The sequence below is a fragment of the Nymphaea colorata genome, chromosome 8, assembly GCF_008831285.2.
Source record: "Nymphaea colorata isolate Beijing-Zhang1983 chromosome 8, ASM883128v2, whole genome shotgun sequence".
Classification (NCBI taxonomy): Eukaryota; Viridiplantae; Streptophyta; class Magnoliopsida; order Nymphaeales; family Nymphaeaceae; genus Nymphaea; species Nymphaea colorata.
Window position 1 is genome coordinate 17576773 of NC_045145.1, and position 26081 is coordinate 17602853.

Genomic DNA, 26081 nt, shown 5'->3' on the forward strand with positions numbered 1-26081 from the left:
AGCTGAGTATCAAACAACAGAGAAAATCTATTGAGTCGTATGTATGGTCACTCTCCCATGTGTCACTTCATTTCTAAGCCACCACAACTTCCATACCATGATTAAGAATAACAACATCTAACATTTCCTAAAGCATTTAGCCTTGAAGGACACCTTGCAAAACTGGATTTTTTCATCTATACTTTGCCATGGGAACCTACTCCTACCAAACTTTGACATGCAAATTGCTCTCCTCCTTCCTTTTGCATAAGTGACATCTATTAGCTAAATGCACTCTATGCCTTTGTAATCTATCTTGAGTGGTCTTTTTCATGAGGCTGGCAATGTAAGTAGTCCAACTTGGTCTAGTTGAAATGTGTCTGTTCCATGTACCCTTCAACCAGCCTTTACGACTCCCCTTTTGCCTTATAGCTTCCCAGATCCACATGGACCTTAGATCATTGAATTTCTGGGAATTACTAACTATTTGTCAGCTCACTAGCTAGTTGAATATACCTAGTCGCCGATAATGCCTTGCTCGGCGGAGCTAGTCTAGCCTCACCCCTCTCTTTTACCTCAACTACTGAAAGCTTCAGCCGATCAATTATGACACCATATTCCTCCCCACTCCTTGATTGCACCAAAATTTCATCATACCACTAGTTTGACCAGAAAGGGACCGATTTTCCATCATTAATCTTCCATTTTACCTAGTTTTCTATCTTGTCTCAGTTTTTTCAAGCCCAAGAGCCCTTCCATGGTTTTCACATTGTCCATAAACTCTTAGATTTAAGATATCTTGCCCTACACCAATGAGCAAATATTGAATTGTATTAAAGGAATGGCAAAGCCTGCTCGCTAGTAGAGAGTGATTAACATCCCCAGGAAGGCATATATCAATCCTTCCTTTCGCTTTGAGCTTGCACATTGAACGCCAGACTATTTGGTGAATATGTTGGTTATCCTCAATATCAGCCCAATGGAACCTGGCCATGCATTTCTTAAGCTTCTTCACTATATCACGTGGGAAGGAGAAAGATTTGCATCCAAAAATTATCCATGGAGCTTAGGTTATAAGTGATAAGGCAAGTACGCCCAGCAGATGATAGGAGTTGGGACTTCTAAGGTGCCATCTTCTTATCAAATTTAGCAATTAATCATGCCTAATGCTCCACATTTAAGTTCCCCGTAAAAAAAAAAAGGACGCCCAAATATTCTAAGGGCAGCTTAACCATCTGCCAGCCACCAATGTTGGCCAACCTTTGAATTAAAGGTAAAAAGAGAGAATTTGAAGTTATTGATTATTAAGCCCACTCTCATTCTAATTGGTTTAACATTCTTTTGATGTTGATAAGCGATTTGACTGAAGCAACACTAAATAACAAGAGATCATATGCAAACATTAGGCAGTGGACATATGGTATGACTCTAACTGAGGAGGGGAGGCGAATGACCCTCCTCATTATTTGCCCCTTAATATTCCTAGCTACAATTTTCATTATTGGGATAGGCCTGGGAATCGGGCCGGGCCTGGCCGGCCTGTTCCGACCCATCGGGCCGCTCAACTTGACCCGGACCCGGACTGGCCCGGCCCGCCCTCCAGACCGCCTTTCCCCCACCCTGGCGCCCTCCCGACCCCCTTTCCCCCTCCCGAGTCCCAACCCCCTTTCCCCCCGCCCTCCCGACCCCCTTTCCCATCACCCTCCCCCGCCCTCCTGACCCCCTTTCCCCCACCCTGGTGCCCTCCCATTTCCCAGCAAAAGGAGGGGGAGCGACGAGGGAGGCGGAGGAGGAGCAGCAAGGGAGACGAGGAGGAGGGAGAGGGAGAGCGGGAGCAGAGAGGGAGAGGGAGAGGGGGAGCGAGAGCAGAGAGGAGGAGGGAGAAGGGGAGCGGAGGGCGAGAGTCGGGCCGGGCCGGGCCGGGCCGTCGCCGGGCCAGGTTTTTCCTGGCCCGGACTCGGGTTCGATCGGGTCGGGCCGGGCCGGCTAGGCGGTGGTCGGGCCGGGCCGACGCCCAGGCTTATATTGGGATGAATAGGTAGGGAGACATCCGGTCGCCTTGCTTGACACCCTTGGTAGAAGTGAAATTTCTCCTTACCTCTTCATTAATCATCACTTCATAAGATATCGAGGAGACACAAACAACAGCTTTTGCACCCATGATGGATGAAATCTAAGATACACAAGGCTGTTTTGCAGGAAGAGAAAGAACGAATAAAGCCTTTTTTCCCTGCTCTGAGTTTCACATTACTTTTTTGATCGGGTGAGTACATGCCTTCCATATTGGGTACACAAAAGAAACAATAAAGAGAAAATAGAAAACACAAAGCTACAAAGAAGGGTAGTGCTGCGTGCGAAAAAGCAATCTGTTTTGGAAGGTTATGGACACACCAACAGCATTTGTTTCAATTTACAGCCTTTATTAACTGCGATATTTTCCAGATTAACAGGTGGATTATGTGAAACCTATAGTTTTACAAAATAAATGAGATAACCTTTGTATATGAAAGGCATTTTAATACAATGTATATAAAACATGGAATAATAATACCTAGAATAATTATATGATGCATTTGTTCCACATTTCCACCTTCCAAATACGTGTGTATTATTTTCAATGCTAAGCACTTAAATACCATACATTCAAACGCCCCCTAAGGAATTGGCTCCAGGATCCTCCGGCCGGTCCAGCAACATTCCGTTGTGTCTGGTTTTCCGGTCGAGCGGGGCAGTGTTGTTTGTCCGGAACAAACTTGTTCCAATTATATCGATTCCGATGATGCCGCCCAGGCTCAGGGCGCTGCCCTACGACTCGCTAATACGAACCGTGTTAGCTAGACGGAGATCCCGATACGGACCGTTGGAGGGTAACGAGTCGGTGAGTTTCGTAGCAAACAAGCGAATTTGCTGTCGCGAAAAATTCGCCTTTCCCGCTCGTTCTTTTAAATTTCATTCCGTGCAAGGAAGCGGGCTTTGCTCTTCCCCTTTTAGACTCTTTGCCTTCCCAAACGCTTTCCTTCTGCTTCCGCTTTTCCTGCCACTCATCCCTTTCGGCAGCCTACGGCGTTCATCTTCCCATTCCATTTTTCCGGCGGCCGAATCCCGCAGCTATCTCCGGCTAGGCAGTAGAAGATGCCGCGTAAGGTCTGCACCCGCAACCCCCACTCCGCAGCTGCTGCTGAGAAGAGCGGCTTCGATTCCTCGGCACGAAAGCGAGGCCGAGATGCCAAGGAGGAGCCTGCGTCGACGGAAGATGAGGAATGTTTGGAGACTCTGTTCGTTGACTCGGAGGAGGAGGAGGAGGCGATGCCTCTGGCTAAAATGATGAGGGTGGGGGAGAAGGGGAAGACCTCCGGGAAGAAGCAGAATAGGAAGCCTGCGTCTTCTGGTATCTACTTCACGGGAGAGCCGATTTTGGAGGAGGAGGCGTATCGGAGGTGGCCTCACAGGTACCCTGCCAAGGTGAGGAGTTTTCCTTACGTTTTCTTTATTTCCTCTGTTTCTGATTCCGCTGGTTGAGGTAGATTTTTGTTGTTGGACAGAGATCGGGAGGGAAGGATCGGAAACTGAAGCAGGAAAGGTATGTAAAAGTTACATCGGGGAAACAATGTCTAGAGCACCGTCGGATTTTGGTCCGAGCTTTCCTAACTTGTTTCCTCAAAATTGCCCAGCAGTGAGGGGGGCGAGCCCGTTATCTACGCGAGGCGTCATTTTTCTCAATGTGAGATTGATGGAGTTGTTTTCAATCTATATGATGACGCTTTCGTAAAGGTACTCTCTTCTGCTATGGAATGAAGTTGAAATCTGCATGTGTTGTTGGACATATAAACTCACTGGAAGCATTCATATTTGCGCACGTTAGAAGGCAATATGAGTGTGGTGGACGATTAAATAATATCTACATGCTGCTGGATTAGGCGTGATAGGTACGAATAGATATGACCTGTTAAGGATTAGTCATGTAAATTCGCGTTTATTATGGGTTCCTGCAAGGATGACAAATCATTGCAAGAAGCCCAATTCCATGGCATTCATTGTGAAATTTTCATTAGAGATGACAGGAATAAAAAAAATCTAGCTCATAAAATTCTTTGGTTATTTTTCTCTGCTATCCAATCTTATAGGCTTCTACATTTCAGTGGTGCAGAGGGCTACTATGCCTTTTCCCCCCTGTTCCTTGCCATTGTTCTGCCCATCACTAGTTCTCGTTTTTCTCGTTATCATTTCCTTGTGCATTATACAGTCTTTTGGTGTCTGAGCATTCGCATTAAGAATAAGCCATTGAAAGTGCGTTTCTACTGCCAAACCTTTCGCTTAATTTGTGCTTTCTTTTGGGCAGGGAGATGATAACGGGCCCGATTTCATTGGCAGAATTGTTGAATTCTTCGAGGGACCGGATGGGGAAAGATATTTTAATGCCCAATGGTTTTATAGATCCGAGGATACTGTATGAATATTTGCGGTGATATATTTGTTGTTTACCCTTCTGAATTCTGCCATTACATACGAATATCGAATGTTTTCGCAGGTAATAAAGGATCACGCGAACCTTATTGATAAGAAGAGAATTTTCTTATCCGAAATCAAAGATGATAATTTGCTGGAATGCATCGTCTCCAAAGTCAAGATTGTGCAAGTATGCCCAAATGTATGCTAATTGCTTGGAAGTTGTCAGCTACTGAAGCACCTCTGTTTCTTCTTCGATGCTTTATACAATTGTGTGTATTATTAGCATTTATCATCATCATCATCATATTTTTTTTTGTATTGCCTCATATCCTGGTAGTTTTACTTGCTGCAATTTCATCAGCTTTTGACGCTTACTTTTCCTTTCATCTTCAAAATCGCAGGTTGATTTACTTGCAAAAGAGAGGAAAATTCCTGCTTGTGACTTTTATTATGATATGTCTTATTCTCCGGTGTATTCTACGTTCTCTAAAATTCTACCTGGTAGCCCCCTCATCCTTCTGAAATTCCTTTCTTTATTTACATCTTCCTGGCTGAAATGTGTGATTCATAATTATTGTTCTGTTAACAAAAGTTACTTTGTGGAATTGTCAATGCTATTGGCCGATCACATTTGAACTTCCTCTATTACCTTTCAGAAAGTTCGGATTCGAGCAGCGGCTCATCTTCAACTTTATCTTCTGAAACCAAGTCAGATTCTGAAGAACCGTCGGTCGATTCTAAGATGGAGAAACCTGTGCTGTCTTTATTAGACTTGTATGCTGGCTGCGGTGGAATGTCCACTGGACTTTGTCTGGGAGGTAGACTGTCTGGTGTGAACCTCGTTACGGTAATTTAATCAATCGAGATGCTAAATCTACGAGAACAGTTTCAGTATTGTCTAACTTATCTTTCTCTATCCACCTTTGACTTTCCTAACTTGTTTTTTTGGTAGAGATGGGCCCTGGATATCAATGAATATGCTTGCCAGAGTCTTCAACTTAATCATCCTGAGACACAGGTAAACTGTTCGTGTAATCTAAACAGGTTACTAGAGTGTGCAGTCAGAGTTGCTAGTCTTTTGGTATTTGGTCCCTCCTGTTTTGATGCTAAGTCCGTTTGCATGTTTGTCTCCACATATACCTACCCAGTTACCTGTCAATGTAGATCTACACTGTTCTTTGCTCTCTTTTCAGGTAAGAAACGAATCTGCAGAGGATTTCTTGGCATTGATTAAAGAATGGGAGAAGCTTTGCAAGCGATATCATTTATTGGGTACTATAAAGACCCAGTCTGAAAACTTGGTCGTGGACGACAATGATGATCCTGAAGATGAAGATGAAAAACTTGCAAGTGGTGAGTATGAGGTCGCAAAGATTGTAGGTGTCTGCTATGGTGATCCTAGTGAATGTGGAAAACGTGGACTCAAGTTTAAGGTAATTTAGGTTCGAGCTTGTATTTATGACACGAGAATATTAGATTTACAATACTATTTGCACCATCTGCTTTATTTTTCAAAAAATTCTCCTTTTGTTATTTATTTCCATACTATTTATGTGGTTGAAACTTATCAAATTGCCTGTCCTATGAAAAGTGAACGACGATTTGGCTTTTAAGATTTACCATCAGCTTTGTCTGAACTCTCAAGAGACCTCCTGTTAATGAGTTTCTTGCGCATTGGTGAACGATGCATTGTAAATGATTTGCCTTTAATCCATCTTTTACTGAAATGTTGCCTAATAACGAGATCCCACAGGTACGCTGGAAAGGTTATGGACCGAGTGATGATACCTGGGAACCGATTGAAGGGCTAAGGTAGTAGACTGTACCCAGAATAAAGTTGGGCGTTGTAGTTACTCTTCCTTTTACTTCATTTTGCAATTGGTTTTGCTATGCAGCAAGTGCCAAGAACGGATAAAAGAGTTTGTGACGAAAGGCTATAAGATGAATATTTTGCCTCTACCTGTAAGTATTTTAGTACTTTTCTTTTTGAATCTCCATCAACCATTCCTCTTATTCCTCTTAGGTGCCCATTAAGTTATGACATGGTTTAGTCACAGAAAATGCGTTTTTAACAAATAAAAAAAACCCCGATAAATTAAATGGCCATTAAAAACTTAAAAAAAGCATTTCTTTGGAAAAAATGTTAAAAACACAAAAACGTGTTTTTAACCTATTTTTAACGTGTTTTTTTTCACTTTTTTATTTTTTCAGTTTTTTTAATGCCACACACTTTTTTTTTTTTCATTTTTTATTTGTTGCAAGTCTATATGTTTGTATTATTAGTTTCTCACTTTCATTTTTTTCCTATTTTTAGTTTTTTAAATTTTTAAAAAATTTACTATATTTTTTCGGCTTTCCTATTTTTTTTTAAGTTTGTCATACCATACCCAAAAAAAATCTTACCGAAGTTATTTGTGACTATGGTTTATAGAATTGTATGTTGTAATGATAAATGAATGTTGTTTTAACTGTTTGTGCCCGTGACTTGTTAATTTAATAGGGTGATGTTGATGTAATTTGTGGAGGACCACCTTGTCAAGGAATTAGTGGGTTCAATCGGTTTAGAAATGCACAAGCACCATTGGATGATCCCAAAAATCATCAAATGGTTGTCTTCATGGATATTGTTGACTACTTGAAGCCAAAATACGTTTTAATGGAGAATGTCGTGGATATTTTAAAGTTTGCTCGTGGTTTTCTTGGAAGATATGCATTGGCGCGGTTGATTCATATGAATTATCAAGCAAGACTTGGCATGATGGCTGCAGGATGCTATGGACTTCCTCAATTTCGTATGCGTGTTTTCTTGTGGGGGGCTCATCCAAACGAGGCAAGCATTTTCTTCAATTTCTAAGGGTTCACTATCATTATATAGTTCGGATTTTGAATTTCTTTTAATGTTTAATCTTGCAGAAACTGCCTCCATATCCTCTGCCAACTCATGATGTGGTCGTTAGGGGTGGCGTTCCTAATGAATTTGAGGTATGCTTGCATGTAAAGGATGTAGTCTTCCTTTTTAGTTCCTACCTTAGACAAAGTATCAGCCATCTACTTGTCACCGTGGATGATTACTTGTGGCTGCTTAGATATTGGCATCTTGATATATATTATTTCCCATTCACTCTGCCAGAGAATTTTTTTTGGCTTTGGAAGCTTTTTGTGCAACTGTCCATATAGTGGAAAACATCCTTCTTTGACCTTGAATAACCATGTCATGGATCAATCAATTTGCACAACAGTAAAGTCTTGATGGAGAAGCCATGTAACAACTACGATTGTCCTTTGTCCTGCTACCGCTAAAAGAACGCATGCTGGTAATGGACTGAAGCAGTATACTAAACAACTAATGCAATGTACTGTCGTTACTCAGTCTTGTGTCCCCCTTTAATTGTTGTCTTGTCAAAGACGGGTCAAAACCCAAAAACTTAAAGAAAGAAAAACAATCGATTGTTGTCATTCAATCTTGTGATCTGCTTTAATTGATTCTTAGAAGCTATTTCTCATGGGTATGAACTAGTGTGGTGCGGGTATATATGCTAAAAAAATACTGATGTAATTGATATGCCAGTTTGTAATGTGTATATATATATATATATGTATATATATAACCAAACAAATTTATGCAATCAGATACATATATTCATTATTTATATTCATAAAATGTAACTAATATAAAAAAATTCCAAAGTATATATTGAAAGAAAAAAAAATTCCGGCATACGGTGCCCTCGTGCTACGTCGATATGGGCGAGGTGCCCTTTCAGGCATGTCCATGCGACATAAGTTGGAAGAAAAACGGACGTTCGGAACAAATGGCAGAAGACTCATGGTTTATAGGGCAGCTTGCACATGTATCCTTATGGAAAGGACTTCTTTTGTATCCAGTCGAATGGACTTCTTTTGTATCCAGTCGAATGAATGCCACGTAGCCTACACTTTGGCTGGAAATAACGGCATTTAAGGCATTTTCTTTTGTTTGTGGGTGAATGAACCCTTAATTTTTTACGTTCTCAGCTTCCAGAAATTGTTAAAAGAAATTTATTCATTTTCTCTGATACATGATTGTGCTTAAAAAAATTCTAGCAAAATGTTGTGGCGTACGATGAAAATCAACCCCGGAAATTAGAGCGAGCACTGCTTCTTGGAGACGCCATTTCTGACTTGCCTGCGGTTAGTTTCTTTATCTCATTTAATTTGTTTCGTACTTTTGTCCCTTAAAATTTTTAAGTCTAATATGTTTTGTGCATTTATCTCTTACAAACCTATTTTTGGGCAATGCAGGTCTCTAACGATGAAATGCGTGATGAAATGCCATACGGAAAAACAGCAAAAACAGAATTCCAGAGATACATCAGGACAAGCCGGCAGGGTGGGTCTTTGTTATGATACTGATGGATATAATTTCTTCGAAGATGATGTCTTGACTGTATTAATTTTATATTATCATTCAATAGTTACTTAAATTCCTTTATACCACTAAAAGAAATTCTATTCAAACTTTCCAAATTCTGAAATTTAGTAAATGCACAATTAGGCCACTGGTGAAAAAGACGCTACAGTGGGATAAATAGAGCAGTTCTTTTTGTGCTTTATATTCGAACTTGTGAAATAATTGGCCACTAGCTGATAAGGATTTTGCTTTTTGTTATTTTTCCTTTTTACGATGCATAGACATGACCGGAGCGACAGCAACTGGCAAGAATATGCCAACAAAAGGAATGTTGTTTGACCATCAGCCTCTTAAACTGAACATGGATGATTATCTACGAGTTAAGGAAATTCCCAAGAAAAAGGTGTCCGCCAGTAAGACTAGTTCTTTCCGGAAATTAGCATTTTCGTGGTCAGACTCTTAGTGTTTTTTCTTTTGATTTTTATAGGGAGCAAACTTCAGAGACCTTCCTGGTGTAATGGTTGGTGCAGATAACATTGTTCAGTGGGACCCTAGTGTTGAAAGAGTTCTCTTGCCATCTGGGAAACCGCTGGTACGACAATTTTGCATGGTTGATTTTTTCCTGATGGCAGGATATATTATCAGAAATTAATTAATCATCCCGTTGACAGGTGCCAGATTATGCCATGTCCTTTGTAAAAGGACGATCGACGAAGTAAGTTTCACACGCTCAAATTGTTTTCAGGAGGAATTAGTGTTTGATTTTTGGATAAATTAGTGAGGACCATTTGGAAGTTCAGGAGGAATTTGTGTTTGATTTTTTGATAAATTGATGCAGACCATTTGGTCGACTATGGTGGGATGAAACAGTTCCGACAGTCGTGACAAGAGCAGAACCACATAACCAGGTCTGCTTTCCTGCTTTAGTGATAATACGATAACACAAATATGAGATATCTTGACCTTGAAGGAATTGACCAGGTCATCTTGCATCCTGAGCAAGACAGAGTATTGACGATAAGGGAAAATGCACGACTGCAAGGATTTCCCGATTACTACAAGCTTTGTGGGCCAATCAAGGAAAGGTGAACATTACATGCATATTGCAATATTTTCTAGTGTTGAATATGTTTGAGGATTGGTATCTTTGAATTGTATGTGTTTTCATGCCAAACACCACAGTTATCTTTACAAGCATAGCAGGTCATGTAGTCTGGTGAACGGGCGGAGAATTCCATTCCCGAGACCCTAGGCCTGCCCCTTTCCCCCCTGCGAGGGGTTTTTAGGACTGCATTGATGCCTCGAGGAAGCGGCCCCATTGCATGTCAATTAGTGCATCATCGTCTCATTTGCAGCACTGCCTACTGGCCAATGATTCCGTTAATGCGTAAAGCGGATCATGTAGTAAACCTGTGGCTTAGATAATAAACTTTTTCTGGTTGCTGGATCCTTCAGTACAAGCAGAAATTTTTAGGTTAATACATGAAGAAGAAAGTGAAGAGTGCATGGACACTTCTGAAACATGGTCTCGATGTTGGGCTGTGTCTGACGCCGGCACTCCTTCATTTCTCCAGCTGAAATCAAACATTCTGCATTCTGTTTATCATTTCTTCTGTGGCAGTTGTAGCATATTTGCAACTTACGCTTTGATGCATTTCTCCAGGTATATCCAAGTGGGAAATGCTGTTGCTGTGCCGGTTGCTAGAGCGTTAGGATATGCTTTGGGAATGTCTTATCAAAAGATTACTAGCAACCAACCTGTTATGGTTCTCCCTCCCAAGTTCCCTCAATCCTTGCATAAAGTACCTTCTGCAACAATTGAAATTGAGCAGTTAGAGAAAAGTTGTTGATCGTGACAAGCTGGTGCCGCGATTCTGCAGATGGTGCGTAATCTCTAATTTAACCTGTATAATTGATCTTATAAAAGTAGTATATCTTGTTTTTTCTTTTTTCTCTTCTAAATATCTATTTTCTTGCTGAGGTTGAACAATTTCATGTCTTCGATCATGAAGCGAGAATATCATATCCATGTATTGGTGAAGTTGAAAAAGCACCAATGTCGAAAGACATACCTTAGCTGGAATGCAGAATTTGTTCCTAATGATCACTTCTTAACCTCTTCAATGAAGTAGCTGGCTTCGCAACTTGTTCTCATCTGTCATATTATTTTTGAATTCTAGAATAATTTTCACCGGAAGTTTTTTGTACAGTTGCACTTATTAGAACGAAAAATTGCTTCGTGAGTTGCGCGCCGTTGTGAATTGCTTGTTGTTGCTTAAATAAATGTACGTTTCATTTTTGTGCATTATGCTTTCCTTTTTTTATAATTTTTGTATGTAAAGTATGTTTTCGTGTTACATTTTACTTTATTTTGGGAAGTATTCTTCGACCGAGATACTTGAGTAGCCCACTCTCAAGAGAAATCTTAGATGAGTAGGTGCAACCGTAATAAAACAGGGAACATTAAGGGCTGTTTAGATGACACCCTTAAAACTTGGTTTTGAACCAGGTTTTGGTGGTGCTTGGATGACATGAAAACTGAGTTTTTTGCAAATCCAGTTTTCACAAAACTGAGTTTCGCCCCTTCCCCCCCATATTTTTCATCCGAAACTTAATATATATATATATATATATATATATATATATATATATAATGATAATTTTGATTATCTAGAGTCACAACTTACTCATGAAAACCATCCAATCCATTGCGATGAATGATTGACAAAAAAAGATCAAGAGAAAATAGTGTTGAATAATTTCATCATTTAATATTATTTTACATATATTATTTTTATTTCAACCGTTTGCTATGGACTGGATGACCTTCATAAGTGAGCTGAATCACTTTGGATTTACTCAAACAAACACTTGTGTGTGTGTGTGAGAGAGAGAGAGAGAGAGAGAGAGAGATTGGTAGATTGATCTTTTCAGCGTAAATGATAAAAGAAAAGAAAAAAAATATTGCACTTCAGTCATTTACCATTAGATAATACTGCCTTTTTCATTTTTCTCCATCATTCATTTTTGGCATGATCAACAGATTCCTTATGGGTCTCCCACGCCTTTCTAATCGATCTTGGCTTTCTTGATCGTACAAATTTCTTATATATACATTTCCTTCCAGAGACCGAAAGTTGGACAACTGATTTAAATGGTAACCAAGGCTCATGAAACTAGTTTCTGTTTCATTAGAGAAATTCAAGGACTGTAAAATGAAAGGAAAGCAAAAGTACAACTCGACCGGCCGAAAATACAAGCAGCACCAGGGAGCCTTTTTAGTAGGATAGACGTTGATGTTGTGAATTCCTGCTTCTCAAAGCTTATCACAAAGTGTCCGCACTGACAACCTACAATATACTGCTTGGAATACCAAATTCTGCTTGTGTTCAGCATGCCACCAAACCCTGTATGTCGAATGGAAAATTTTACCACAATGAAGTATCAGAACGATCCGTCGTTGGACAACATTCAATGTAATAACACAGCCATGAAGACAGAGTATTACGCAGGGAAAAACATGATAAAGCATTTGTAAATGCTGTTGACAGTCACCGTCCGGTTGTCCTTGAATGGTAACTGTAAATGCATGGATATCAAATTTCATGATAATTTGCAACTACCATTCTCCGCAGAACTTTGGGAAGAATAAAAACAAAATCTCATGAGTTATCGTGCATTAAAATGAGTAAACATTGAAGCAAACAGAAAATTGTCACATTCTCTATTTTAGAATTCCACCAAATATAACCTCTTCCTGTAATTCCAACAAGTCAGTCTCTCTAGTTTAATGTGTGGTGTGGCCCGTGGGCGAGCAAAAAGATAAGCATAGGACGCTAGTGTGGGATCACATTTCAGTAAGACATGTACTTCTGCAGATTCTTACAAAAGAAACAATGGCCTCAGATATAAGGGATTGCGTCATCATCTAAACAATCAAACAATGTAGGCAATCTGTGATATCATCATCGGCCACCATAACGTTCCTCAGTAAGGAAAGCATAAAATAACCCGTGAAGACAACAAGAAAGCAGTTGCACAAAGAGGGAAGCAAGGCTTGCATTATGTGTGCAAAAAGCAAATGAAAGAACTAATAAGTGCACAAACTGGCAGCAAGATCCGAACTCTATCCATGACACCAACATGGTCATTTCAAAGAAACCGGGAAGAACTGAAACCCATTTACAGAAGGAGAAAACAAGCAAATGAGACCGTGAAGAACTGAAACCCAATTCAAAGAAGGAGAATATTACATGTGCCATTAGGGTTTCACATGTTGAGGCAGCGCTTTCAAAGGAAAAGGCGGCAGCCGGAGCACCGCCTCCTCTGTCTCAATCGGATCTGATCGTAGAATCTGTGACCCATTTAGTTCCAAGTCAGACTTGAGAGAGAAAAAGAAAGGGGGGTGGGGGGGGGGGGGGGGGGGGAGAGAGAGAGAGATTTACGGGGTCTCTGAGCATGGGTTTGGTATCGTCCTGGACAAGTCGAAAGGGTGGCTTCTTCCTCGACGAAGAGTAAGAGGAGCTGTTGTCTTCCCCTTGGACCAGCGTGTGTCCGCCTGCCGACGACGACAACGACGGCGGCGGCAGCCTTCGACCCTCGCCGTTCGTTGCATCCATCGTGCTCTTATCGTGCTTCCCTCTTCCTCGCCTTAGCCCCACAGTCCCCGCCGCCCGCACTTCCAAGCCCAGACCTCCGCCGCGGCCGCTTCGGGAGATGAAGACCGCTCGAGGGTTCGGTCGATACGATTTCAAGGCCACCGATTTCTTTTAGAAAATTTTACGAAAACAGGCTTAAGTTCTATAGAATACAATAATATACCAAGGTTTTGATTTTTTTATTTAATCACATAAATGAAAAAAAATCAACTTAATCATGTTTTCGTTATATCAACTATCACATAAGCGTTAGCATATTTCTATAAATTGTAGACGCAACTTAGCTCTACTAGGGCAATTTTTATTAATTTATGGACATTTATTCTAATTTCACTTTTACCTTTATGTGGGTCTTCCATTTTAACAGCAAATATGTTTCATATGGAACTGATGAGTTATAGTTTGAAGTACCCTCGATCATGAGTTTCAATAATTTTGAAAAAGTTTCAAGGAAAACCTGGATTTCAAACTTATGTTTCATAAAAAAAAATCAACCACAACAGTAAACAATTATTAGCCCTGAAATAAATTTGTAGCTGGTAGATGAGACGTCACTTTACTTCAGCCACATGAAACTGAATCCTGAAGCACCTAAATCTTCACAAGTGCCTCATCTATGATCCTTTTTGCCTTTGATGAAAGATATTGATCTAGTGAGTATGCTAGAGCTAATGAGAGGGTGAGGTACATATTGATTGGGACATTCTAGAAAGTTCCCAAGATGTTTTTGTTTTCTCATATTTGTTTGATTGGTACCACGGTGTAAAGCTTCTTCTTGTGCCAAAAAACAGAAAACTTTGAATGAACTCAAGAACCATTTTGACTGCGTAAATGATGCACCTCAACTTGTACACACCAACTATGGAATAGAAAAAAGGGGGAGACTAGCACATCTTCGCTTGGTATGAAAAGGAGAAGATGCTGGAAGACTTGCAGAACTTCATACAATGTGAAATTATTTGGACTACGGACCGGTGGTTGGTCGCTCATCTAAAATTTTAAATGCATTATTGTGTCTCAAAAGTCTCCAGATATAGTATATAGAAAACAAACAGCATGGACTAGTCGCTTATTGTATATTGAAAAAGCTAGGAAACAGAATTATCAATAACTTCCGGTGAAAGTCCTGCTGAGGGATAGGCCCTCATCCATTTTATTAGCAAAAAATGGGATATATACAACAAAAAATCAGATCGTACGCCAACTGCAATTTGCTGATAAGCCTCTGCACATGCAAAAGCTGTCTTGCCCTATCTGTGGTATCTTTGTTGACTTTGTCTAACTTATCTTTCCAAGCCTCATTGTTGGCTTGTACAACAATGATATGCTCGTTAGTATTAATCTTCTCTAAACATTTATTCAAAACCCAGTTCTCAGAGAATTCTCTCCCTTCTTTCGACCAAGAACATACTCCACACATGTAGTCTTCATTGTAACATCTAATCAGTCCAGAAGTGCGGTTCAAACCTTCACCATGCCAAGATGCAATGTGAATGTTGTAACCAACGCCTTCTTGGAAGCTCCAATCTGCTGACATGATACCTTGGCGTAGCCAGCTTCCCATTCTTTGACTGTCCATTCTATTTCGATTAACTTTTTTGTATTGTTCTCTGCAATATTCTCAAAATCTAGAGCAGTAGTCACCAGTTATTTGTTCCTGTTCATGTTTCACCTTATTCCTCAACTGCCATAAGAACCATATGGCCATGTGGAAAGTTGTTTTCCATATGCCCGCCCACAGTTTCCTTCTAAATTTCCTTCTAAACCACCAAATGAGACATTGTTTAATGGTATGTTGACGAGAAAACTTTTGATTGAATTTAGCTGCAATGAATTGCCATAATATTTTCGACTTTAGGTAGCCAAAAAACAAGTGGCTTTCATCCTCCTTATGGGTTTGGCATAGAACACCTTGAGGCCAACTGCATTCCTAATTTTTTGAGTCTGTTTTCAGTCATGGTTCTGCCTTGACATCCAATGTAGACCGTCCAAGTTGCCCTTGGTAATCCATGTTTAACCCAAATATATTGATGCCATTTTTCAGTTTCCTTATGCATGGCCTCCCAAATCTGTTTCCGATTGATTGGGCGAAAGTGTTGATTAGCCCAGACGAGTGTATCAACCTCATTATCCACCATGGTGAATGTCACAGTATCAGGTCTCCATCTGTTTATGGTATCACACAGCGCCTGATTAGGGCCATACATAACCTCTCTGACAGTGATTCTAGGATTGATAACCTCAAGAATTGGGTCATTAACATCAATCGACGCTGCTAGGGGCCTTCCTGCCCAACTGTCAATCCAAAATTTGGCTCTTTTGCCATCTTTAATTTGCCAACAGACTTTGTCCTTGATTTGCTTTCAATATTTAACTATATCTTTCCAAATTATAGAACTTTTAATGAAAGACATAGCATGCCACAAACAACAACAACCCCTTTAAAAGTCGTTGAAAATCTCTCAAAATTTTCAATATATGACTAAATTTTTGGAGTGTTACAATCTCTCTTCCTTGAGGCATACGTGTATGTGTATGTGGACCTAGGTCCTAGTGTTTGAACCGTGCTCTAATACCACTCTAACGACCCAACCTACTCCAATGCTCGAACTCTTGGTTCGACGATTCCCAACCTGTCTCTTAACAGTTTCAATTTCAACCTCAAGAAAAACTTGAAATCAGTATTATCAACAACTTAACAACAACCCCTTTTATAAACCCTTGACTATCTTTCAAAATCTTCAACACATGACCAGTGGCGGAGCCAGAAAAGTTTTCTGGAGGGGGCACCCATTCATCATACGAAGGGGCACTCACATATAGAACAAAGCAAATATTTGAAGATACTAATGTAAAAATAAACAAACATTGAGGGATGTTTGACGAAGCTTTGATCTCCAACTCAAACTCAAACTCAAACTCAACTTGATTATTTGAACATGATGAACCTACTTAAAAAATTAAGGTAGATTCATGGTACATTAATTTTATTATTTTATGAATCTGCTTCAATCTTTAGGGCAAATTTATATTGCTACTATTTAGTGAAGTTGTTTAAAAAATTGAGGTAGATTTGTAAACCCTATAACATAATGTTTCATAAATCTACTCTAAATTTTGGTGTAGAATCATTAAACAAGAACAATATATTATAGATACCAAACGCCCCCTAAGAAACATGGCAATCCTGATCCAGGATCCCATGTGACTGCACACTGGATGGATTAATGTAGCCTAATATACATATATATATATAATGTGAATAATTATCCTAACTTAGTAGGTTACAAGCAATGAATCCATTCATATGGAAGCAATTCTCATCACCGAGTATGAGTTTTGAAATGGGTTCGAACTTAGAACATATAATTTAAAATATAATAGAGAGAATCCCTCTTCGAGTGGAGTGCATTTATTTTAAAAATGATTGATGACAATTGCAGCTGGAAAAAGAAATCCAATGGAGAAATCTTGGGCTGCGCCCACGCCAGCCCGACGCTGGTTCCGTCACTGCACATGACTAAATGTCTTGACTTTTACAGTTTTCTTTTGAGGACTCGTCAACTTTTTCATACTAATAGTTGACAATCGCAATGTGAACGGGGAAATTCCTTCAAACAGATCTGAACCTTTTGTTTTTCTCCAACAGGGAAGGTGTTCCACGTTCTCTGAAGCTTTCTCCCGTATTTATTTTTTTATTTGATAATGTTGGTCGGCAGGCTCAGTTTTCTAATTGTTTGTTAATTTGATCAATGAAACACTAATGAGTCCATCAAAAACTTGGATTACCCATTCCAACTCGTATGGGCGCCCACTATTCTCCCACCATGCGACCGTTGACGAAAAACAGTACTCCGCGTTTTTTCCCGTCGTCGAGGACCTGCCCCTGCGGGGCCGGTCATCTCCTCTCGGCCCCCACGCGCTATATATCGACGTCCATCCTCTATTGCTGGATTCCAACATTCCTCCATCTTGTTCTCTCTTGGTATCATGGCGGAGAAGCATTTCAAGTACGTGATTCTTGGGGGAGGAGTGGCCGCGGTATCTTTCCTTACCTCCTCTCTTTCCGATTTCCAGTTTTTGGTGATTTCAAATAATCTCTCCGACGATTGGGTGTCGTGTCTTTTCTGATTTGGCATGTTAGACCGAATTGAATTAGGGCAGAATAATTGTCCCCCGTGATCGTTGGTGTTTCTAAGTTCTACTACCTGTTTTTAATCTTTATTCCGTTTTAATTTGGACGTGGCCCTGTTTGTAGCTCCTGCGACAGTTGACTATCTGACTGACTGTATTAGTTTCTGTGAGCTCGATGCTTCCAACATAAAGTTTTCTAGCTCATTAACAGAGGGAAGTCGATTTTCTATTCCATTTCATATTAATTGTTTTCGTTGACCGGATGGTGATGCTGAATCCTATCCCGAACTGGATCATGGTCGTCTCGGTTGTCGAAAATCACAGGGCAGTGCCAAGAGAATGCTGCTGTTATTTACTGTCTATATGGTTCATGAAATTATTCTCAGTTTGTATTTTTGTTTTCCGGAGTGGCCTATAAGAAAAATGATTATTGATTGTGATAAGTTATTGACTGGAGGTGACTGCTAATTTCCTGTATTTCAGATATTCAATTTACCCCTGTGTCCCTATTCCAGTCAATAGTTGGATTCTGATATTTTACAGAGTAAGATGACAACCTTTTGATTGGACTTTTTTGATTAAGACTTAGTTTTCCGACGTTTTCAGGGGTACGCTGCCAGGGAATTTGTCAAACTTGGTCTCAAGGCTGGCGAACTAGCGATCATTTCCAAGGAGGCGGTCTGTGTTCCTAATTGACCCTTCTCTTTTCATTTTAGATGAATACACGTGTAGTGAGACTAACTCTTCTTCAATGGTTACTATGACATTATCCTGCTGAATTTTTATACCAGAAGCTAACCCTCTCTCTCATTCTCTCTCTACCTTTTGTGATCCATTAGAATTTATTGTAGGATTTTCCAGTTTCAACAATATAGTTGCTATATTTAAGCCCAAATACATGAAGATAAAATATCAGATGACAGAGAGTTTTCTGCAAGGGATCACATTACTGCTGGTCCAAGTATCGACGGTAGTCTGGTCATAACACAGTTACCAGGCTAGTTGTCGGTAGTTCCATCAAGAATGAAAAAGATGTACGTGACCCAAATTACAAATATATATTTCAAAAACCCAAGCTTCAATATAGCAAATCGTGTGATGATTTTTTTGTCTGATGTGCAAAGTTGTTTGATTAAGGAAAACAAAATTTTGTATAGGGTGACTGCTTTTTTCATCATGCAAGAGAGTATAGATCGAATCTCCTGCGAATTTGTTTCTCATGGTCTGAACATTTACATAATGTACGCTGCTTTGGGACTTGTGTAACAGCCTGATCAGCGTGACACTCTGCCAGATATCTGACGACGTTTCTGAAGCCCTTGGATAGATCGAGAAATCATGTCATTTTGGATTTGAAAACATTAGCTATATCCAGCATATTTCTTTGGCTTTTACTTTCGTAGGTAACCTTGACATTTAGGACTAGGTTGACCAGTAGTCTGGTTTGCTGGTCTTAACTCTGAGCGCTTAAGTTTGATCAGTTGACTGCCCTACCAATGGCAGACCTGTCTTTGCTCCATAAACTCGGTCTTGGTTGAAGTATAGATGCTCTGAGGATCCTAGAAGGTAGAATGGACTTGATTTTCCGTGACTTCCTGGTCAATGAGATATGTCATCCACATTAGTGTGACTCCTCGTAATTCTGATTGACCCTCAAACGAGAATTACTGATGGAATTTATAGCGCATCTCTAACATGCAGAAGTTTCTGGGGGCGATATAGCAAATGAATTATGTGCGTATGACATCCTTAACAAGAATTTTGTGAGTAAACATCATGGAAAGAAGGTTTACTCGATCTATACTACAGATTTATTTGTCACCTTGAACGTAAAGATGATGGTGTTATAAATTATAAAAGTTCATATTGTGTAGCCTTCTGCTCATGGTCTCAGAGATAGTTCTCATTTTTAATATGTTCTCACACGACATTTTTTGTTTGTAACTAGATCTCTACATCTGTGTTTTTTCCCAACATGTGATGGGAGTATTAGGAAAAAACTAATTCAGTCTGTTGACTTATTGGACTTCCTTCTTCCTGTCCCTCGCGATGCTTGTTGGCTGAACCTAGAAATTATAATTTAAGTATACTAATTGCCAAGACTTGCATCCTGTGTTAAGTAATTAGCACAAATATTACAAGAATCTAATTGTTAGTCATATTGTTAATCTCCAAATATATTTCTGCTTCGCCATTGTTTACGAACCTTTTAATGTTTTCCTATAATGCCATAATTAGTTCATATTTCAGATTGTTTGAACTGTTAAAAGACTATGTCAAATGCATTAGTTGATTAATCTCCTTTGTGTAAAAAAATTTCTGTTAGGAATGAAATCTCTTACTTGTTGCAGGTAGCTCCTTATGAGCGCCCAGCTCTTAGCAAAGGGTATCTCTTCCCTGAAGGTATGCCACCTTGTGGAATTTTTCTTTTTTTTTTTGTCATACTATATACTCAGTCATTTCCCTTCAAAAGAATGTGTTAATGCTGTGTGCATCTCGTAGGAATCATACGTGGTACTTACATGCCAGAGTTCTCAATTGAATACTGGCTATAAGACAAAGAAATAATGATATAATTGGTATGCTAGTTATTCCTTTGAGGAACAGATAACGGCTTTCTTTTCAACATTTATAAATACATGTGGTGCATGCATAATCATATGGAAATCATTGTATTCAGAGTCATCACCTTCAATGTGTACCTGCAGTGTGAATTTTATATTTAAATTATCTAGTCACAAAAGTAATAGGCATGAACCAATTATTTTGAGACTTCAGAATGCATGTGAAGAGATGATTCTCTATGTATCTCTCCTTTAAACATTTGCAGTCATAAATTCTAATCCCATTTGACATATTTTGTATTATGATGCTGTGGAATAATTTTCTGCAATGTAGTGGAACTCATAAAATTTTATGGGCATTTATTGCTTCCTTTTGTGCACAATAAAATTGTTGAATCAGTCTCATCTACTATGTTGATGGGTGAAGATTATGTAGTGTTCGGTGCATATTGTTTTGTATACAACATTGGTTTATGTCAAATATATTGGTTAATAGCTTTCAAGTTACTACATGATGATTGTGATTCTGTTGTTACTCTTATGCTTCTTAATGTAGACATATCATATCAATTTTTGAAGTGATGGCAGGGTGTCCATACATGCGCTGACAGTTTCTTGTCATAATAGGGGCTGCTAGACTTCCAGGCTTTCATGTATGTGTTGGGAGTGGTGGAGAAAGATTGCTGCCTGAATGGTACAAAGAGAAAGGTTGTAAGCCATCTCCATTTTCATGAACGAATTGCTTCTTTTTCTGACATAAACAGATAAGAAACTATTTATAGTTCCAATAGGGTAACCAAAAGAGTGGATAGAAGTGATCTCAAGTTGTCTCTGATCACAATTTTTTTGTTTGTGTTGTTTCCTTCGTTGATACTCATTGAACTTGATCCTTGTTGTCCCTATATTTATTTAGTTTGGTGTAGAACATCATAGCTAATGTTTTCTATGTGTACATAGGTATTGAGCTCATTCTTAGCACTGAGATTGTAAAAGTGGATCTTGCTTCCAAGATCCTCATAAGTGCAGCCAAAACAACTTTTACATACGAAATTCTGCTCATTGCAACTGGCTCGACGGTATGTATGGCAAAAACTCAAAATTTTAAGTGATGAAAAAAACTGTGAGTGTGCATTATCATTTGTTTATGCTTCATCATTTGTTTCTCTTTTTATCATTTCATAGGTCATCAGGTTGTCCGATTTTGGTGTTCAAGGAGCGGATGCTAAGTACATATTCTATTTGCGGGACCTTGATGATGCTGATCATCTTGTGGAAGCAATTAAAGTAAAAGAGGGTGGAAAAGCTGTGATCGTTGGCGGCGGCTACATAGGTCTCGAATTGGGTGCAGCAATGAGGATTAATGATTATGATGTCACGATGGTCTATCCTGAGCCATGGTGTAGTAAGTATCAGTTTTCCAGAATGGCAGTGTAGAGCTCTCTTTTGATCTGCAGATCATCTAGTTATATTGGGAACACTTATTTTGTGGACCAGTGTATATATACTTGTCACTAAACTAGGTGCATTAAAAATATAATGTTATAACTGGTACTACAACTTGCTGAGTTTATTTTTTTAATGTTAAAATGAATACACTTGAAGTGCAAGTAAGTGCTTCTCAAGATGAAAAGATTTAGTAGCTATGAATAAGGTAGCTCAGAAATGGCATCTGTGACCTAACCTATTACTCTGTGCAAATAGCTGTCAAAAAGACGGTTGTCTCTGTGGTGACAGTCTGTTTTGGAAATTTATCTTAAAATAAGGTTCACATAAGTACTTCACTAAGTGATCCGGGAAAAATAATCTTGTACTAGTTATTTATAGAAAGAGACTGGTGAACTTCTTCTGTCGTTTTCTTTTACTATCAGTTAGACTGAGTATAAGATGGTCATACAACTTCAGTTTCCTGCTGAATAGTATTCTTTCCTAGTGTTTAGACTGCTAAAGCATATTCACTTGCTTTGCAGTGCCACGCCTTTTCACTGCAGGGCTAGCAGCTTTCTATGAGGGCTACTATGCAACAAAAGGAATTAAGATAGTTAAAGGGACAGTGGCTGCTGGGTTTGACACAGATGCAAATGAAGATGTAAGTTCGTCCACTACACATGACATTTTGTGATCTTGATAACTGAAACTTTTTATGCTCAAATATCTTGTCTTCATTTTTCAGGTATGTTCAGTGAGACTAAAGGATGGAAGGGTGCTGGATGCTGATATTGTTATTGTTGGCGTTGGAGGCAGACCACTCACAGCATTATTTAAGGGTCAAGTCGAGGAGGAGAGAGGTGGAATCAAGGTGATATTTGGTTGAAATGCTCTTTAAGATCTGATTTTCTATTTTTCCTTTTATTACATCCTTCTTTCGAGTTTGTCATAGCTCCTTTGCACGGGTGTTTCCTATGTCACATTCGTTATGATCAAAGTACAATTTATGAATTTCTTGTCTTATTTGGCAATATGATTTTTGGTCATGTGGCCATCGTTTTCACAGTCAGCACAGCAGTTTGTTGATCATGATGACGTGGATTTATGCTCCACAAACTACTGTTGCAATCACTTACATCATCATATATTGCAAAAAATGCACCTTTTGTGTTCCCATTTCTTCACTTACACCTCTTATAAACATGGTTGACAGTTTCCAATATAAACGTATTGTTCACATGTTCAGAATAGTATGTGAGGAAAAACTAGCAGCACTAGTGACATCAAGGTCCTTGTTGACCTATGTATTTTATTTTGGTAAATTTAAAGATAGTAGTTTCCAGTGTTAACATATCCTCATAAATCCAATAACATATCGATGATATATGCATTTAAAAGTATCTGAACTTTCTCATGTCATTTCATGGAACAGACAGATGGTTTCTTCCGGACCAGTGTACCTGGTGTTTATGCAATAGGCGATGTGGCAACTTTTCCATTGAAGTTGTACAACGAAATGAGAAGAGTGGAACATGTTGATCACGCCAGAAAATCTGCAGAGCAGGCTGTGAAGGTAAATTTTTTTGCCCATAATGGTTGAAAAGTTATTTAACAACTTAACACAATAAATGGCTGATTATGATTTGACATGACCAACAGACGTTGTCTTCCTGAAAATACATGCTGTTTTAAGCTTCAATAGTTCATCCGTTTGGTGGAAAGTGAAATATCAAATCCTGCTTCAAAGTGATGAAGTGCATGTAAATTTCAGTTTTAAGCATAGGGAGCTTAAAACACTAGCTAATGCAAAATGAGACACTCAAATACTGGAAAATAAAAGAAGAGCACCTATTAGTTGCATAGACTGGCTTCAAGTTCAAGAGGGTCTGGTCATGATTAAGTTGTAAGAGTTTTGCGCTGATATATGTAACCGTCATTTGAAATTTATGACAGCGAAATATATCTTGTTTCCATTAAACCACATTCGTTCTGCAAATACTTCTCTTACAAATGCTAGGAGTCCATTCAGGAGTAGAAGGATCATCTTCTAGTGAAAAAATAGTTAATGAAAAATGGAAAAAATATATTAAAAAAAAAATTCACATGGCGTACCTTTAATCTAAATTTGGAGTTGGACGCTGGATATAATCTCGTACATTCTCTGCAAGCAATTAACATATTTTCTTTATAATCTGTTGCAGCACATCAAGGAAACTGAAGGGGGAGAGGCAGTTGAAGAGTATGATTACCTCCCATACTTCTATTCCCGCGCCTTTGATCTGTCATGGCAGTTTTATGGGGACAATGTTGGTGAGACTGTCCTCTTTGGTGACAATAATCCTGAATCTCCAAAGCCGAAGTTTGGTACATACTGGATTAAAGATGGAAAGGTTGTGGGCGCATTCCTTGAAGGTGGTACACCAGAGGAGAACAAGGCCTTAGCGAAGATAGCCAGGATCCAGCCTCCGGTTGAAAGCACAGATCTACTTATCAAGGACGGCATTGGCTTTGCTTGTAAATTTTGATTGAAAGAGTCTTCATATTCCATTTGAGTGGACACTGGACAGAAGCGTAGTTGTATTGGTGCTTGGTGTCTGTGTTGTGCTTGTTTTTGTCAATGTAATATCATAGTGCGTATTGCCTTGTCATTGTCCTGCTAGTAATAAGATTGATGACGATATCTTCAAGGAACGTGTTTGGAGTCGCTGGATAACTTTGATAACCTCTAGAACCGAAGTGGTCACTTATACTGGACTGCATTTCCTACGCCTGCATTCGCAATCCTAGACAAAAACAAACCTTAAAAGATCTTGGGACTGCATCTTGAAGTTCTGACTCGGTGTAAATAGCCATTAAATCTTGATCTGCGAAATTTCTGCTTGGTTTTCGCAGTAAACTTTTGGCTTATTAAAAGAGGTTGTGCATAATCATGTAACGCAAATTTATTAAAAGTTGATGTTTGTAACTTATGATTGCGTGTAGAATGCGAATATAATTCAAGCACACAAAATTGCGGATAAGATCAGATGCTGAATTATAATATTAAACGCTAAATTGGAGTAGAGCGCTTGTAGAAAATCTTGTTAGGACAACCTGCGTGAAGGACAAAGAAACAGTCGCACATCGATCGGCGTGGAGGGCTCCGGCTCCTCGTCCTTGCCACCTCGATTCTAAGGCTGCTTTTGTGTGTGGTGTCGACAAAGTCCTTTCTCCTACCCTCAAATGATGGAAATAAGTATTTAATAAATGTCCTTCCTTTGTTGTCTCGTGGACAAGAGAATCTGGATTGACAGAGAGAAATATGGCGTATTCTTCAAGGGAGTTATTAGGACCTAAGGCCCTCCGCTAAAAGTTAAAAGAAAAACGATCTGCCTTAGCCTCGTCTACGGACCTTTTGCTCGAGTCATCATACAGAACAAATGACGCATTTATCTCAGTGAAGGCATTCACTGTGGCAAGGTTTAAGGGTGACATTATGCCGGTGGTGATTCTGTCAACGGCGGGAGTTCTGAAGGGCACTCCTTCTAAGGTCAATTTGTATATAAGCATGCATTGCCTGCAGTAGGTTCAGTTCAGCTGTTAGTTTACCAAGCGATTCATCCTTCAATAGATAGGAATGATTGCATTACACATCTGCTTGCTACATTGGACTGTGCCGTTAGGTTTCTCAAATATCACTGCCTTCTATTGAAAAAGTCAGACGTCCCCATCTGCAATGAAGGAAGGATGGGGGAGACCTTGCCCGGAGTTGATTTATTCCAATCTACCGAGACCAACTGAGGATATAATGAACTTCACTGTGCATGGTCCCATTAGATGAACGACAGTAAAGGCTTTAAATGATGCGATCCGGGTCCCATTTTGCTCAAGGCTTTGTTGTTGTTTGGCAAACTGGATTAAAGTCCTTGGATTCTCCTACTAAAAGTAGTCAGTCGCCAAGTGTTACAAGCAACGCCCAATATGAAGTACAAGAATCTCATCCGCTAAGCTAATCCTCACAATACAGATGAATCTCTCACTATCTAGTGGGAGCAGTGTCTTGGGGTGTGTAATGCTGCCAAACCACAGCGAGAGAGGGGGAGATAAAGAGAAAGGAACGCATGACTAGAAGAGCCGGGCGTTGCCGTGGCAGGACGGGAGGAGAGTCATGGCTTGGCAGTTGGGAGACGGGTTGTGATTGCCTGAGGGTCTCGGCCACGACTTGCGGCTGCGTGGGATCTAAGCTACGGATGAAGGATCGACCACTGTATGCTACACGTAGCAGGGGTTACTAGTGAGGGCGCTCGTCAGTACTGCTTCTTTGTGCCAAGCTTCCCGTCTTTTACTTGTCCTAGCTTCCACCGAGGATTGCCCAACTACAAGAGTGGGTTGCCCAGTGAAGAAGCCGTCTAGCATGTTGGTTCACCATGGAATTTGCAACAGAAGGGAAGGAGCTCGTTAGGAAATACCAATGTGCTGGTGGAGACGAGCAAGAGAGAGAGA

The 26081-nt window shown here is 39.7% G+C and overlaps 3 protein-coding genes and 1 non-coding gene across 7 annotated transcripts; 2 read left to right on the forward strand and 2 right to left on the reverse strand.

Annotated features, from left to right (window-relative positions):
• Nucleotides 1-2969: 2969 nt before the first annotated feature.
• LOC116259695 (DNA (cytosine-5)-methyltransferase CMT3-like) lies at nt 2970-11123 on the forward strand. 4 transcript variants are annotated; one of them, XM_031637596.2, is made up of 22 exons: nt 2970-3441; nt 3522-3559; nt 3654-3750; nt 4319-4426; nt 4508-4627; nt 4830-4929; nt 5085-5275; nt 5381-5446; nt 5622-5861; nt 6182-6240; nt 6324-6390; nt 6929-7258; nt 7342-7410; nt 8512-8598; nt 8710-8797; nt 9100-9221; nt 9306-9410; nt 9490-9533; nt 9657-9726; nt 9800-9903; nt 10482-10701; nt 10800-11123. In XM_031637596.2, exons 1-21 carry the CDS (start codon nt 3112-3114, stop codon nt 10666-10668), a joined length of 2622 nt encoding a protein of 873 aa, XP_031493456.1. In that variant the 5' UTR covers nt 2970-3111; the 3' UTR covers nt 10669-10701; nt 10800-11123. The 4 variants fall into 4 exon arrangements, with proteins under 4 accessions (XP_031493456.1, XP_031493457.1, XP_031493455.1 ...); XM_031637597.2 differs by having other exon boundaries at nt 10831-11123; XM_031637595.2 differs by having other exon boundaries at nt 10482-11123.
• Nucleotides 11124-11796: 673 nt separating this feature from the next.
• LOC116259696 (uncharacterized) lies at nt 11797-13553 on the reverse strand. The gene is made up of 3 exons (XM_031637600.2): nt 13264-13553; nt 13072-13172; nt 11797-12225 (listed from the first exon to the last, which is right to left on the reverse strand). The coding sequence occupies exons 1-2, from the start codon at nt 13435-13437 to the stop codon at nt 13080-13082; spliced, it is 267 nt and encodes an 88-aa protein (XP_031493460.1). The 5' UTR covers nt 13438-13553; the 3' UTR covers nt 11797-12225; nt 13072-13079.
• On the reverse strand, nt 12714-12795 carry LOC116259756 (small nucleolar RNA SNORD34). The gene has a single exon (XR_004173968.1). It is a non-coding gene; the product is annotated as a small nucleolar RNA SNORD34 (small nucleolar RNA).
• A 3782-nt stretch (nt 13554-17335) lies between the features above and the next one.
• Nucleotides 17336-24290, forward strand: LOC116259347 (monodehydroascorbate reductase 3, cytosolic-like). Its single transcript, XM_031637118.2, has 10 exons — nt 17336-17517; nt 18217-18288; nt 19962-20013; nt 20802-20882; nt 21132-21250; nt 21357-21576; nt 22142-22260; nt 22345-22470; nt 23032-23172; nt 23801-24290. Exons 1-10 carry the CDS (start codon nt 17467-17469, stop codon nt 24122-24124), a joined length of 1305 nt encoding a protein of 434 aa, XP_031492978.1. The 5' UTR covers nt 17336-17466; the 3' UTR covers nt 24125-24290.
• Nucleotides 24291-26081: the final 1791 nt, after the last annotated feature.

Coding starts and splice junctions, on each gene's coding strand:
- LOC116259695 (XM_031637595.2), top strand. CDS start 3,112: ATGCCGCGTAAGGTCTGCACCCGCAACCCCCACTCCGCAGCTGCTGCT. Junction 5,276..5,380: donor CTGGTGTGAACCTCGTTACG/GTAATTTAATCA, acceptor TTTTTTTGGTAG/AGATGGGCCCTGGATATCAA. Junction 5,862..6,181: donor AACGTGGACTCAAGTTTAAG/GTAATTTAGGTT, acceptor GAGATCCCACAG/GTACGCTGGAAAGGTTATGG.
- LOC116259696 (XM_031637600.2), bottom strand. CDS start 13,437: ATGGATGCAACGAACGGCGAGGGTCGAAGGCTGCCGCCGCCGTCGTTG. Junction 13,173..13,263: donor AACCCATGCTCAGAGACCCC/GTAAATCTCTCT, acceptor AATGGGTCACAG/ATTCTACGATCAGATCCGAT.
- LOC116259347 (XM_031637118.2), top strand. CDS start 17,467: ATGGCGGAGAAGCATTTCAAGTACGTGATTCTTGGGGGAGGAGTGGCC. Junction 17,518..18,216: donor TTGGGGGAGGAGTGGCCGCG/GTATCTTTCCTT, acceptor CGACGTTTTCAG/GGGTACGCTGCCAGGGAATT. Junction 22,261..22,344: donor ACACAGATGCAAATGAAGAT/GTAAGTTCGTCC, acceptor TTCATTTTTCAG/GTATGTTCAGTGAGACTAAA.